The sequence below is a fragment of the Dermacentor andersoni genome, chromosome 4 (genome assembly GCF_023375885.2).
Source record: "Dermacentor andersoni chromosome 4, qqDerAnde1_hic_scaffold, whole genome shotgun sequence".
Lineage (NCBI taxonomy): Eukaryota > Metazoa > Arthropoda > Arachnida > Ixodida > Ixodidae > Dermacentor > Dermacentor andersoni.
The window spans coordinates 73,587,256-73,603,541 of NC_092817.1; the positions used below are offsets into that span (position 1 = coordinate 73,587,256).

General features: G+C 43.4%; 1 protein-coding gene across 3 annotated transcripts; it reads left to right on the plus strand.

The window, feature by feature from the left end:
• Positions 1-3,445: 3,445 nt before the first annotated feature.
• Positions 3,446-12,579, plus strand: LOC140217344 (uncharacterized). Of its 3 annotated transcripts, none has more exons than XR_011893863.1 (4): positions 3,446-3,557; positions 5,813-6,989; positions 8,045-8,125; positions 10,438-12,579. XR_011893863.1 is itself a non-coding variant. In XM_072287870.1 (4 exons), exons 1-4 carry the CDS (start codon positions 5,907-5,909, stop codon positions 10,548-10,550), a joined length of 312 nt encoding a protein of 103 aa, XP_072143971.1. In that variant the 5' UTR covers positions 5,708-5,906; the 3' UTR covers positions 10,551-12,579. The 3 variants fall into 3 exon arrangements, 1 of the variants encoding a protein (XP_072143971.1); XR_011893864.1 differs by lacking the exon at positions 3,446-3,557 and having other exon boundaries at positions 5,697-5,959; positions 6,921-6,989; XM_072287870.1 differs by lacking the exon at positions 3,446-3,557 and having other exon boundaries at positions 5,708-5,955; positions 6,921-6,989.
• Positions 12,580-16,286: the final 3,707 nt, after the last annotated feature.

The following is a 16,286-nucleotide window of genomic DNA, read 5'->3' on the forward strand; positions in this document are numbered from 1 at the left end:
TTTAACTTGACTTCATAGTAACCTTTAGTGCCCTTTAAAGAGACAACGTGTTCACTATTACTTTCCTGCTGAAAATTTATATGAGCAGCAAAGTTTAATGCACTTGGTTACTGCTACATTAGCTCTGTATTTGTCTGGTTGAGCTCTGGGCCACCAGGTCACTGCACCGTGCAGGCCATTCACGCTTGTGTCTCCGCTTATTGACCCGCTTCGCGGCGATCCCATATGGGCGCGGCCTTGTTTGAGCACGTGGTGACGCGACCATTGCTTGCCTCAGCTGCCTCCGTGTTTACAATGGATGTGTATGATGCCGGCACGGCTTAGCAAACCTCTCTTAAAATTTCGGGAGATATCATAGTCGTTCACTGGGTGGGCAACATGAAGCTTTGGCCCGGGCTTTTGAGAACATGTAAAAGCACTTTCGGAGCTGATTAAGCTGTGTCCAAACAGTGCGAGCAGCGTACATGGTGCTTGTTCTAAAAGTGGGGCTAAATATGTGTTCCAGGCTATCCAAACTTTCTCCTTATGAATTGAATAAGGAATAAGGTGTGTTCTGCTCTTCATTCTTTATTCGGCAAATACTTTGAAGCAGTAGCTTGTCACGTTCCTAACTGAGTAAAGTTCCTCGGTGCAGTCACTGTCTCATTATTTTCTGCCATCACTCGTGAGAGTGCTCAGTTCCGATAGATTTGTTCTTACTGCGCACAAGGCATAAAACGTAGCTGTTTGTGCATTGTAATACCATGTAGCAACGCTGTATGCATATTATCACTAGTAACTAGCTTACTCCTGTCGACTCTCACGAAACATCCTGCTTCGGCCATTCTTGTGCTGCCGGTGTAGTCTGTCATTTAATGTGCATGTAAAGTACGCATATATTCAAGTGTGTGAGCATTCAGTTATACATAATACGTTGGCAACAGATTGGGCGTAAGTTTGCGTATCAGTTTGGTTACATGGGTGTAGATAACATGCAGGAAACTTACTGTGACAGAAAGCAGCGCTCCCTTTGTCACTGTTCATAACGAGCGGTACTAACTCTTGCCGACGTTCCGGGGTTGACGTCCTTTCTTTGAGAGTAAGCGATACAACGCTGGCGAATGAGCGAAGTCTTTTATTCTCGGGAAAAGTCATGCAACGTAAAGGGCCGGCAACACAGGCTGTCGTTATATATGTAGCAGTGGCCCGTGAGCTTGTTCACACAGATTCATTCCAATTGTTAATATCATCATCATCAGCCAGGTTACGCTCAATGCTGGGCAAAGGCCTCTCCCATACTTCTCCAACAACCCCGGTCATGTACTAATTGTGGCCATGTCGTCCCTGCAAACTTCTTAATCTCATCCGACCACCTAACTTTCTGCCGCCCCCTGCTACGCTTCCCTTCCCTTGGAATCCAGTCCGTAACCCTTGATGACCATCGGTTATCTTCCCTCCTCATTACATGTCCTGCCCTTGCCCATTTTTTTTCTTGATTTCGACTAAGATGTCATTAACTCGCGTTTGTTCCCTCACCCAATCTGCTCTTTTCTTATTCCTTAGCGTTACACCAATCATTCTTCTTTCCATAGCTCGTTGCGTCGTCCTCAATTTAAGTAGAACCCTTTTCGTAAGCCTCCAGGTTTCTGCCCCGTACGTGAGTACTGGTAAGACACAGCTGTTATAAACTTTTCTCTTGAGGGATAATGGCAACCTGCTGTTCATGATCTGAGAATGCCTGCCAAACGCACCCCAGCCCATTCTTATTCTTCTGATTATTTCAGTCTCATGATCCGGATCCGCAGTCACTACCTGTCCTAAGTAAATGTATTCCCTTACCACTTCCAGTGCCTCACTACCTATTGTAAACTGCTGTTCCCTTCCGAGACTGTTAAACATTACTTTAGTTTTCTGCAGATTAATCTTTAGACCCACCCTTCGGCTTTGCCTCTCCAGGTCAGTGAGCATGCATTGCAGTTGGTCCCCTGAGTTACTAAGCAAGGCAATATCATCAGCGAATCGCAGGTTACTAAGGTATTCTCCATTAACTCTTATCCCCAATTCTTCCCAATCCACGTCTCTGAATATCTCCTGTAAACACGCTGTGAATAGCATCGGAGAGATCGTATCTCCCTGCCTGACGCCTTTCTTTATTGCGATTTTGTTGCTTTCTTTATGGAGGACTACGGTGGCTGTGGAGCCGCTATAGATATCTTTCAATATTTTTACATACGGCTCGTCTACACCCTGATTACGCAATGCCTCCATGACTGCTGATGTTTCTACTGAATCAAACGCTTTTTCGTAATCAATGAAAGCTATATATAAAGGTTGGTTATATTCCGCACGTTTTTCTATCACCTGATTGATAGTGTGAATATGGTCTATTGTTGAGTAGCCTTTACGAAATCCTGCCTGGTCCTTTGGTTGACGGAAGTCTAAGGTGTTCCTGATTCTATTTGCAATTACCTTAGTAAATACTTTGTAGGCAACGAACAGTAAACTGATCGGTCTATAATTTTTCAAGTCTTTGGCGTCCCCTTTCTTATGGATTAGGATTATGTTAGCGTTTTTCCAAGATTCCGGTACGCTCGAAGTCATGAGGCATTGCGTATACAGGGTGGCCAGTTTCTCTAGAACAATCTACCCACCATCCTTCAACAAATCTGCTGTTAACTGATCCTCCCCAGCTGCCTTCCCCCTTTGCATAGCTCCCAAGGCTTTCTTTACTTCTTCCGGTGTTACCTGTGGGATTTCGAGTTCCTCTAGTCTATTCTCTCTTCCATTATCGTCGTGGGTGCCACTGGTGCTGTATAAATCTCTATAGAACTCCTCAGCCACTTGAACTATCTCATCCATATTTGTAATGATAATGCCGGGTTTGTCTCGTAACGCATACATCTGATTCTTGCCAATTCCTAGTTTCTTCTTCACTGCTTTTAGGCTTCCTCTGTTCCTGAGAGCATGTTCAATTCTATCCATATTATAGTTCCTTATGTCAGCTGTCTCGCGCTTGTTCACTCTAAAAACTAGGAAGGGTATCGCAGGAGTGAAGCTGCCGGTTCACTCTTCAAAGCGTCGTTTTACTCTCGCAAAATGTCGAGGAGAGTGAAATGCATTGTTCACTCTGTCACCAAGGAGAGAGTGAAATGTGCTTTTCACTCTCCCCTTCAGAGAGAGAGAGTGAAAAGACTCTTGCGACAATAGAAAAGAGAGACTCTTGCGGCAATAGAAAACAAAACGTAGCGTAATCTTCTGCTTCAACTGTAGGTGGCTGGCCCCGAACATGGCAATGTATCATTCATGCACGCTGAGCAAAGAACACATCGTTTTGCTTCTAAGAGAACAGGCCGCCGCAGTTCATAGGAACGCGTAGCGAGCGCTCTACTTTTTCACTCGGAGTGGCTCCACCGCGCGCGCGCGCGCTCAAGATCGCGGAACAACACAGCACCAGAGAAAGTAGATCCATCCAGCGAGCAAAGGCCAGCCGAGGGAGATCGTGTGGCAGCCATCTCGCGCCGCCACGAAAACACGACAGTCGTTCGTCATGCCTTGGATATAACAACAAGTCCTCCACGGTAAGTGAATTCTAACTTAGGTGCACATTCTCCGTATATGTCATGCTATCGCCAGGAAGTCGTCGCTGCGCTTAGCCGACGCGATTGACAAAGGACTAGGCGTACGCGCTGTCTCTTGATGTCAATCGAAAAAGCCAGTCGTCGCGATAACTGCATGTGATTTTATCACTTTGCCGTTGTCCGTAAGAGCTTTAAAAATCGCAAACGCTGCCAGAACTATGGTATGTTCAATAAGACGCCAGGCGAGAGGACGCTTAAAATGGTTAGTTCACCAGCCCGTGATTCCGAGCCTATGCGGAGCGTGATTAGCGTGCGTTTTGTGTGTTTGAATTTATTCAGTTTGGCAGTCTACTATGTACGGAACGCTGTTGAACTAAGGAATCACATAACAGAAGCCGTCATTTTGCTGGCAGCATGCTTTTTTTATATAAATAAACCGCGCGCTTGACGGTGTCTCGCGCAGGGGGAATCTGCGACCACTGAAGTTACGTGCAGCACCAGTGCTAGTTAGAAACTTTGCCGCAGGCATTCAGCTGCATGCTGCAAGAGGTCAGTTGGGCGCGTTATCTTGAACTTACTGAAAACGCATGAGGAATCCATGTTTTATGCTGAAAAAAGTATAAACCCCATATAAGCGATCTTGCGCGCGGCAGCTACAAGCGACGCGACGGAGATGGCTGTCGCGTTCGCTCGTCGCCTACAAGTCGTACTCCGTGCGAGCGACGATTTTGAGTGACGCCTCCCCGGTGTTGCCGGCATGAGGGCTGCAGTCACGCGTGACGCGTGCTTTAGTAATTTACGTTGATGTATTTTACTATAAAAAGTAGCATAAAATATTTCCGGAGGTCTTGCAGTACGTTCTTATCCTTGCACGTATAAAAATTGAATCATTTGCTCGTTCCGCGCGACAATCGGTAGTATTTGAGCGATGTATGTATGTACATCCAGTTCCGGCTTCGCGCTATTGGCTAGTCGCTCATAGCACTTCTGGGCGACGAGCGACGATTTCTAGATTTCCAGAACCGAGCCATCTGTTCAAGCGACGGCCCGTTTTGTCGCTCGTCGCCGTCGCGCACTAAATCGCTCTCACAGTGTTTATCCCAAAGACTGAACTGTTTTTGCTCATGTTGAAATGGTGTGATTATAGGTCTGGTTTTGTCTCCTGTTGCGGTTTTCGTGCACGGTGCGAAACTGAAAGGATGCTTATGTCTACGAACTCGGTGAATTGTCGAGCAGCTAGTTACGCATCGGCATCGAATATAACGGCTGCTGTGTGGAATTACAATTGCAGGGGTGCTTTGCATACGCTTATTGTTTTGGACATGCCTGTGCATTTGCTAATATGAGTTGGCGTGTCAGAGTTATGTCATATGAACAGCTAAATCAGCCTTCCTCTGGGTGTTACAAGCGTAATGTGTGCATTTTGCTATAGCATGGCAGAATATGATGTGTTTATCGCTTGAATATTTTTAGTAGAGAAATAAAATATCAAAATAAAATGTTGCTTTAATTCCGTGTTACCATTCTGTCGTACACAGAACAATAGGTTGGTGTAATAAACTAATAACTGCGGTTTAACTGCAACTTTTACATGCCTACAAGAATCTAAAATGCTAGATTTCAAACTGCAGCAGTAGTCGGGTCTGTCAAAAATGAACTCCACTGCGCACCTCATGCATGAAAATAAGTTCATGCCTTTTAGTAAGCTTAGATGCAGGCCGCAGTGAACTTGTTAGTATTGAAATGTGGGTAAGCTTGCCATAACAAGCCTTGTTGCCCTTCTTTATAGGCACATCCATATATCCATTGAGCTGAAGGACAATATTTTCATCCCTACTGAGCATCATGTTTGCAGCTATAATCCTCAAATTATGGCTTCAGCAGTGGCACAACCAGGCATGGTGCGGGGGGGTGGGGGGGCACACTGGGCACGTGCTTAGGATGTGTCACAAGTGGTGTTCGCGATACACCAGACTCATGACAGACCTATGACGTCTGAAAATGACCAATATTCTATTCATTAGCAGGAGTATTCTAACATTCATGAAAAACAAGGATGAACTGTGGTTTGTTTTTTTGCTTAAATCTAAAAATTGAAGTTAGTTTAGCAGTTGACTGTTTGTCATTTGGATGTTTTGCATGCATTTCACTAGGAAGACTAAGAACTAAGACTTTTTTATTGCCATTGCCTTGACTGTCTTGATGTTGTTTTGCACCATGTCCTTGTGTTGACTTTTGCATACGATATTTTTCAGGCACCCGCTTTATATAACGCAAGAAGGCAGCTGCAAGGACACGAGGATGTGAAAGAGCCAGTGCAGCGCGACTTCACGTAGTGTAGAGGAGCCAATGCCAAAAAATCAAAATACATTGGCATGTTATTTGGACAAGAAAACTAGTATGTGGGTATATTGGGTGTACCATTTAACCAAATGTCAACAAAATCAAGATACAGTATGTTACACGAAGATGAAAATTCTCACGTGCTCCAGGCAGTCATCTTAACATGGTATATTTATGTAATGTCTCTAAATGGAAAGTCAAATCAAGTATGCTCACTGGAGACAAACACATAGCAGCAAGTGTCATTGAAAAGTTAAAAATGTGTTTTAAGAAAGCTGATTAGTTCTGAGAAGTGACTGCTTTTTGTCTTGCCTCTCAACACATATATCCATGTGATAAAAAAATAGTGGTACAATGAAATTGCATATTTGCTTAGCGACATGATACATACTTGCAATGAGCACGGTGCCTGTGTTTACTATAGAAAGCAACAGCCCATGCTTGGTTAGGTTAGGCCCACTACAACATGCAGGCATGGGTGATTGGCACTTTTTTTATTTCTGTATCGTGAGGTTTATTGACGTGCGTATAGGTGCAGTGGCACGCAGTATGGCTAGTACAAAAAAGGGGGGGGGTGCAGATATATGTAGCTCACTGTACACGATACAGGGCAAAGGAAATCCGTGTTCAGCAACTATGTTAAATGCCATGTACGTAAATTTTACATCGCTACTCGTTCGAAGCGCGCACAGGTGCATATTGAAGAAAAGTTTCCAGGGTAGATAATTTAGTTCGTAATTTACACTAATTTTGCTCTAACCACGAGACATAATAATTTGAATATACTGCACGGAAAAACCTAGAGCGAATTAAATTGTGTGTCAGCTTCGTGTGTATACATATAGTCTTCCCTATGCATTAGGTTTTTTGCGTAATGCATTAACAGTTGACAGCCTATCTTATGATGTGTACTCTGTTTACATTACAGTTGTTTATTAGTTTACTCGTTTGTTTTGCGACTGATGAAATGCCGGCATATATATATTTTCAACATCTGACATAACCCTGTATGTTTTGCAGGGACAACCCAGGACGTGCATTTCTCAGCACCCAGTCAACTGCCAGAAGTGACTCAAACACAGGCCACCAGTAAGTGGACATCAGTTGCAATTTCACATTATGCAGTTGGCAGCTGCCTTGTACGGAGGCTTTTTTTTTTAATGAGATGGTGATGTCGTTCTAATGTACATTTTGACCACAAAGGTGCGATCATGTCTCACAGAGGCATATATGGTTGCTATTCTCTGCGAGGGACGTGTTCTCGTGTTCGTGAAGCATTTGTGTTTGGCAGTATTGTCACCCAATGAGTCGGATATAAACACTAACTCGCCACTGCCGGCAAGTAGTTGCGAGAAACGCATTATGACGCTGTAAAGTTATTTCATTAATTCGAAGGAAAGTTTTGCAGCAGGAAAAAAGGTTGCTATTCCAGGTAAACACGTCTTTTTCTCACAGGTTATTTAGCCAAACTGTGGATGCATGAAATTCGTGACTTATGAATAGATTTTAATTTGTTCTTTAGTAATGCTTCTAAAAGAGACTAGAAATAGCATGTGACTACCTCTGCAATCAGCAGACCATACATTTACAGTCATAAGTGGCAGTTCCATGCAGTCTCGCACTTTATATAACCTTTCCTTTCAGCACCATTGAAACTGGTGGCTGCGTTTTCAGAAGGAGAAGTGAACTTGACACTGTATATGTATGTGTGAATTCGGTTTTCTTTGTATGTGTCGGCTCACTGACAAACAGTGCAAAAATCTGTTGTACCATGAGCCTGACGACGCCTTCTGCTGCTAGAAATGCGGCACTTCGTATTTTATAGTACTGCATGACATTTAAATCAAAGCTACCACATAAAATGATCAAGAAAACTAACTGCTGTTATAGCTGTTTTCCTCAAAGAACGCTTGTCCTTTATGGGCTGTGTTAATCTGAGCTCTCCACCGATGTTTCAGTAATATTATCCCTTAGTGAGTGAGAGATTCGGGGCAGTTAATCGTGTTAGTGTTTAAGTGGTGTCCTAATTATGTGCATTTGTTCCAACAAAGTTGTCTAGATTACTTTATTGTGTAGTGTAAAGCTTATGAAACCATCAGCAACTACTGAGTTGCTAACACGCATATGGATTTGTCACTATACAGGTGGAACTCGGCTGTACCACTGCAGTGCTGCGGAAATTGCCTTCACCAGCGGCTTTGCAACAGCTGTTTCGCAGCATGTCGGTATGTGTTAATTTATAATTATGTTGGGATGGGCTAGTATTATGGACCACTGCTACTCTGTATTGTGACAGATCCATATGATAAGGGATGTAATGGGCACAGCGAAAACCTTTGAATTTTTTACTATGGTACATAAACAGGCTCTCTTTTCGTCACAGGAGCAGGAGAGAAGGGCATGCAGGCACTCCTGAATGTACATATATTTCAAAACATGAGAGAGACATATACACACACACACACAATTAAACTAAAGGCAGGGACGTTCCATCTTTCATCTTGAATTGAATTGTGCAGCGCAAGAATACAACACAGACCACAGAGAAGCACACATGTTAACAGGTTTGATACACACGTTAGTTCAACAGATTTGATACTTCAAGTGTGCTATTTTACACAAGTGGGAAGGGAAAGGGGAGAAAATCTGAAAAAAAAGTGGAGTGGAAAAAAAGGAATCGTGCCAAAAAGCATGAGAAGCATCGCGCAGCCAGGATCACCAGCAGGACATCTAAAAAGCACTCTGATAAAATTACATACAGGACAACCTTATGTATAGTTTGTTTCAATCAACTCAGATCACATGCAGCCATTACTGCAATCAAGTTGTTTCCTTATGTCATATGAGGGAATGATGTGGGCCCAAAAAACTGTTTAGAGCTGAAGGATTATGTTCCATTCTAGCCTCATTGCCTGCTTTTTTATCATATTGTTATCCGCTGCTTATGTTAGGGACACAAAGTAAGAGTACGAACTGTTTCCCGATTCGCCATTCCACACAACATGTCTTTGTGACTATATGTACATGCAGATGATCCATAGCTGAAAAATATTCAGTACAGTAGAATCTCATTACAAGATGCACTTGGTTGTAAGAGACATCTGAAAATGGTTTGGTTGGTTTTCCGATGTTTGCCACGTTAACAATACTGTATACAAGAGACACCTTTGTTACTAAGGATGACTTTTTAAGTATTCACTACTTCGAAGGGACACAACCCACACACATTCACTTTGTGCACCTTCTGTGCTCGGAAGGGCGTAAAGATCACACAATCCTTACACAAGTCAATCGCGCATGTCTCTTTTAGCATGAACCAGAAAAGGAGGGCAACGAGGACAGTGCAGGGCAGAAAGTGTCGGCAGTTGAAGCTGACGAGCGTCTAAGAGCACCTCAAAGGTACTGCGAGCAACAAGGCTTGCAAAGTGAAGTGTTTAAATTCCAGAAGTTGGGAAGGAAGCTAACACAATCTACAGTCACTAAAAATGCTGTGAATGTCTTCTTTAAAGGGCCCCTAAACCACCGAGGTTGAAATTTAGTTGCGGTGTTGCAGTTCTACACAATAAGGCAATGAACAGGTAGCCACAAGAATTTTTCGAAACGGTGCAGTAATAGTGGAGCTACGTGTGTTTGATTATCGAAAAGTAGTCCCCACTCATTTTACTCTTTCATCTGGTACACGCCATATGGACAGTATCGTCTTTTCCTTGCCTAGTACACCTCCAAATGTTACGGGACAGGCCAACACCAACGAGCTCTGTTGCTGCCGCGCTGGCCCGTCGTCCTGCGAGGGGTGGCGCTAATACAACGGAACTGTATGGTGACTCGCGTTGAAGAGCCTCATAGGGAGACCCTTCTGTTGGCGTTTCTCTTCTTTGCCCCCATTGGCTGCCCACAATGGCATCGCGCGCAACGCGACGAGGAAGAAGGAGTGTGTGTATTTGCTTGCAGGCCTTTCCGGCAGTCGTACACTTTCGTTCGACCAATCGACAGCACCGGAAACTGGTGACATCATCAGAGACAGCCTGGTGACGTCAGGACAAACTGGGGGGTGCAGGATAGGTCCAGAGAGGCACACGGGGTCATTTTCTTCATATTGTGGTGCTCCGGCAGTGCTACACACTCTGGCATTTGGCTTCGTCGATCGTGACGGCATTCTGATTTCGATACGCGTGTTTACTTGAAATGTTCAAAAAATCTCGAGAAGTGGTTTAGGAGCCCTTTAAGCCACCCTGAGCATTTATTCCTTCAGATATATCAAAACATACTTTAGTGATGATGCATAATAAAGTGATCTAGTCTGGCTCCTCAGTGTCTCAAAATTTTTGGTTTCGAGAGACATGTTTCCCGTGCCTCTTGAATATCTTCTGATGAGGCTTTACTGTAATATACACAAAAAATTGTGTAACTCCTCCTGCAAGTATTAGTCATTAAGCCCGGTCACTTATGTGCAAAGTTTGTGGTTAAGTCTTGATGTCAGTACTTTTTAGAGCTATGTTTATTAATTCATGCTGTTTTTATTGGTTCTTCGATGCAGGAGACAATGCCTACGAAATTATTGGCCCTGATCATGAGAGCCCTCAAGGGGCAAACAACATCTCTGTTGCAGAAGTGAGCCCGGTACCACTTGGAAGTTACCATGACAGATGACACGGCAGCAATAGATACAGAGACTGCCACGTCTACTGCAGCTGCAACAGTGTACGAGGCAAGCAGCAGCGCGTCAGCAGCAGTGTCAGAAGGAACCACACCAGGCCTGGTAGAGCAACATGTGTGCTATCACTGACTTTTTTTGTAGTGGATACAACTCATTTGCTCAACATACAAAAGCTTTTCACCACGACTGTGAGCCAGTGTTATTGTGCAGCAAGTGCAAGACTAAGTTAAGTGTTATAACACAGTACAAGCATCACTTTAACATATGAAAACATATTACAGTTGTTGCCTCCCCAGCCAGCCCACATAGCCACAACAATGTTGAACACATGGTGGGACACACATCTTCTCCATTAGAAGATAGTAGAGACTATCAGTGTTGTTGTTAGATTAACTGGTCTTTGTAGGCAACTAGGACAACACAGGTGTCATAAGATTGTTGTTGATGTTGTTGTTGAAGAGGTAAAAAAGAAGTTCGATGCAGCTGAAGTGCCAACTGATATTGAGCAAATCAAAAGCAACCACCTGAGAAAGCAACACTATCGAAATTTGGGTATCTATGTGCCGCCAACTCTGGTAAGAATGGCATAGGACAGAAGTGTGATGAAAATCACACAGACACTGCTGTTGCATCACTGGCCACAGTGAGCAGCGACTTGTAGGGCAAGAGAGTCAACTGAAACTAACATTATGATATAGTGTCATGCTCCCATGTGACCACTTTTCAAGTTATTTTGCAAGATACAGCTCAACCTCCAGAAACGAGACTGCAAGTTGTCTGTAAAAAAGCTTTCACAAAATATTATTCATAACACTATTAACATAGCAGTATCTTTTTTTTTGTGTTGGTTCGAGGTTCCCGGCTGTCCATTAATGCAAAAATTGAGGAAAAAAAGAACATGTGTCGTACTTACACCTTTTTAACAAGTACGAGGGGGACAGAACTTTTCTAGTCATGCATCTTCATCATACTATCAAGTTTTTAAATGCCTTTTATAATTATTATTACCAATTATATCTGAGTGCATTGTATGCATGTAGCAGGTGTAAAATCAGGTCAGTTGGATCAGATGCCTTATCTGCAAGCGAGCCCTATATTCAAGAAATTTGAAATAAAATAGTTACGTTAGAGACGCAGTCTTTCAGCACTTTATTGCCTGTGGTTTAAGCATTGCTCAATACTTTTGTGGGTGGCAATTTCAACCGGCACAGCACTGCGCTTTGCCACAGTCACATTTGTCTTCAAAGCGGTGTTTACCATTTGTGTTGATCTGTTTGTGTATGCATAGAGCAAGTTTTTAATTTATATTTTTCTGCATTCTTGTGCTTGCACTAAGCTTGTATAAGGCAGTTACAAAATGTGCGGCACTATAACGAACTGTTCTGTTGAGCTTACACTTGCAAATAATCGTGTTCAGATGGCCGCACTTCTATGCGGGTGCACCGCTAGCTTTGTGTATGTTCTCATGTTTGTATAAAGCTTATATAAGCTAGTTAGAAAATGTATGTCACTAAGCATTGTGATATTCTTTAAAGAACTGCTTGGTTGGTTTTACACTTGTGAATTAGTATTGAGGCAGTGGTATTCCCATGTATGCCCACTGCTAGCTTTCTGTGTCCTCACGTGTTTGTATTAAGTTTCTACAAGGGAGTTACAGCATGTACGTCACTAAGCGCTGTGATATTTTTTAAAGAACTGCTTTGTTGGTTTTACACCTGTGAGTAATAGTACTCGTGTGGCACTAGTCATGTGTAGGTACACAGGGACCATTTGTATACATTATGCTCATGTAAAGCAGTTACAAAGTGTATGTCACTAATTACTGTGATATTTGTTGAATTGCTGTGATGGTTTTACACATGTGAATAATAATGGTCAGGACACAGTACTTGCGGTGTATAGTTGAATTTATACACTGCCAAGACATGGGCTGTATACGTACCAAAAGAAATGTATGTCATTATATTGTTGTGATTATTACTGTTTGGATTTCATTAAACTGTAATAAAATTGTTTCTTGTATCTATTGAGGTATGGCAATTTGTCATGCAACCAAACTGAGGACCTGCACTTGTGCATACAAATAAACAGCTAATTTAAGAGTATACTGCTCATATTCTGCTAAACCAGTTTAACAAATCTTCTACTACAATGCTGGAAAAATGACAGAGCTGACTCGGATGCACAGAAAAAGTTCTGCACTGGCTGAAGGACTGCCCCACACTGGAGTTCGTAATGTTGCGTTTATTGGAGTAGAACAGAAAGTGCACTTCTATTAAAAATGCGACAGTCAGTGAAGAAACATAAGGCAGACGAGCGGATGTGGCACATTTTTTTCAGGGCCCTCCATGCCTACTACTGCATTTCTAGTCTTCCTGTGCTCTGCGTATAAGCCCCTGTTCAGCCAAGGTTTTTACTCCATGACAGTTGTTCTACTGGGTTCGTAGCAATATTGAAGAAAAAAATTCAATGGTTTTCAAGGACTTTCGAGGCCCCGACACAGTAACTTCAAGGACCTCGTGCAATGTGTGTAGTAGTTTGGACAGGCAATAACTTGTTCAAGAACACCGTTAACTTTAATGCAAACAAAAGAAAACAAAACAAATCGCATTTCAGTGATTTCAAGCATTTGAAAGACTGCTAATTTGCCTTTCACCGCCCACCACTAAACGCACACAAGGAAGCATTTCAAGAAAGCGCTCAAAGTTTTTCTGCAATAGCACAATTAACTACTTGGACCTGCAACATTTGCAGTTTTTGAATACTGTTTGGTTTGACAGTGTATGGGATGTCATCTGTTGCCTCAGCTTTTTTCACCATCAAATAAGCAATAGTCATTTCTAATTTCTTTTTATTGTGTCTGTCGCTCTCAATTTACTCTTCACGGCTTCTCTTCGAATGCCTCAACTGTTGAGCTTCCTGCTTCTGCTCCTCCAAGCACATTTGTCGCCGGTTCCATGTGCATAAAACTGGTATCTGCAGCTCTTTTGTAATTTCAACTTTAAGGATGTCGCTTTCCTTCTATTACCTCCAGAGACAATTTTCTGTGACATGCGAAAGAGTGTCACAGAAGGGAAAAAAAGCGCTTGGCAATGTCTGCTAAGTCTAGCCAAGTGTACAAGTTTAAGGACTTTCCAGTACTTCTAAAAATTCAAGGGTTTTCAATGCCTTGAAAATGGCATTTTAGAAATAAAAGATTTTCAAGGATCGCTACAAACCCTGGATTCTAGCACCTAAATAATTTTACAAGCTTATTTTGGCATGGAGTTAGGAAATTCATGCTTTCTAGCTAACGCTGCACTATCTCTGTACAGTGAAGCCACGAGAGCGCAACTATTTTGGAGTAAAGAAAAATACTGAAAGCTTTTAATACCACTCTTCTTTTTTTCTATGGAGCTTCGTATTGCCTAGTTAAGTTTACGAATGTGCCTGGTGTTGGCGGGCGTTTTTTCGACATGTTCTGGAAGAAGCAGATGTCTAGCCCCCGTATTCAGAAATGTATCTTAATACAAAGCTCATGCTTGACTTGATATAAACGACGCCTGGTGCGAACGTCCCCCAAGACGCTCACTGCCTTTCTTTTGGTGCGTTCACGACTTGCGTCGTTTAGATCAAGTCAAGCATGGGCTTCAAGTTATGATGCATTTCTGCATATGGGGGTAAGCGTGCACAATTCCGGGCAACGCACTGTGCCATTGACACTGAGAGAAAACGGGGAAAACAGAGTTAACCACTTATGCTCCTAAACTTTCGCGTACCTGTGGTGTGCGTGTATCGTGGAAGAAGAAACAGCGCAAACACAAGGACGAAAAAAAGCATCAACCACACCAGCGCTTCGTGGTGTGGCATGTTTTTGCGTCGTCCTTGTGTTGCGCTGTTTCTTCTAAAATGCTCAACCAATTAGCCGGCAAGTCCATCCTGTGCATATATAAATTGAACACACGCATGAGTGTAGATGGTCTTCGAAGCTTTTAGAACGAGCACTGCCACAGGATACGAGCAGTGCACGCGTAACAAGTGGACACATTAGTCATATAAACATGCGTGCCAATGCATTTGATGCGGCTATCGGCATAAGCAGTCTCCAAATGCTGGAATGCATGCGCTTCAAAACGCTAAGGATCCGCTGCTAATGCAGGACAACAGCTCACAGCGTACTGAACCAAACTCTAAACTAATGCACTTGAAAAGAACGTCTACACGGCAGCGTGAGGCACGTCGAAATGCCTGGTACTGGCGTCGCAGTTGCTCACCAGTATACGCGCGAAATAAATTCACATACGTGGATGGTTGGCGCAATACTTTGTATCCGCGTATTTTGGAGAACATGGACTGGAGAAGCACTCGATCAGGAGCTGAACGGCACATTTGTTATTTTCCTGCGGTGACGACAAGCCGTGAATAGTTCTCACGTTGTCGTCTACGTTGTCTTCCTTCGTTAGACGTAGCAAGGAATGGAAATGATGCAAACGCACACGTATTCCAGTACACAACAGCACAGCACACTGCAGAGAAACCCCACCCACCACAGCCGATTCATCAAATACGTTTGGTATATATATAAACTCTAAAAGAACACGACTGGGCGTGGCGGCGCTGTGGTGTAATGGTTATGATGTGTGTTTTGAATTGTACAGATGCGAGTGTACGCGGGTTCGAATTCACATGATGTATATAGAGCATTGTGATTCTTGATAAGTATGTGATTCCCTTGACAATTGTATTCTAATTAGATTGTGTGACTCCTGATTGTGAAATTTGCGAAGATATTTGCAGATTAAGTGTAAAATCGCTTTTTTTTTCTCCTTAGTGGCGTTCGTGACGCATACGCATCGGCCGCTTCAGAGCAGTCACGCCTCACGGTAGGCAGCAAATAGCCAGGAAAAAATTACTTTAAAATCCTGCATAACTTTGCTCACGCCTATTCTGAAGGCCGCTTGGAATCGGGCCAGTGTCTCTGAGGAGCCGCCTAGGGAACAGTATATCAGCGGCCCTAATTTGATCTGATTTCCTGCCTGCATGCGTGATCAGGACTTGGCTAGGAGGGTATTGGGGAGAGTACTAGCACTCTGTTCTGAAGGAGTACAAGCACTCTGTTTGGGGGAGTAGAAGTACTCGGTCTGCCGGTGTACTATTAACCCTGCGGGGAGAGTATTAGCACTCTGCGGAAGAGTACTAGCACTCCCTGTGGGAAGAGTATTATCACTCTGCGGAAGAGTACTAGCACTCCCTGTGGGAAGAGTATTATCACTCTGCGGAAGAGTACTAGCAATCCCTTGCGGTGGAGTAACAAAACTCTGTCAGGAGGAGTTGACCTACTCTCTCTCAAAGAGGGTCGATCTACTCTCGAAAAGAGAGTGAAATATGGGACAAGCAGCTACTCCCTCAAAGAGAGTGCCCGGCACTCCCTTAGTTTTTAGAGTGTTGATTAACTGCCAGTTCCATTCTAGCTGTAGGGTTAGAGGCTTTCATACATTGGCGTTTCTTGATCAGATCTTGCGTCTCCTGCGATGGCTTACTGGTATCCTCTCTAACGGAGTTACCACCGACTTCTATTGCACACTCCTTAATGATACGCACAAGATTGCCGTTCATTGCTTCAACACTATTGTCCGCCGGGGTTTGATTGTTCTGTTCATATAGGAGGTTGTGGCCAAGTACTGCACCAGGGTGGCCAATCCTGCTCTGGTGAGGGAGTGCGTTACCGGTTCTGGTCACCGGGATCAGGC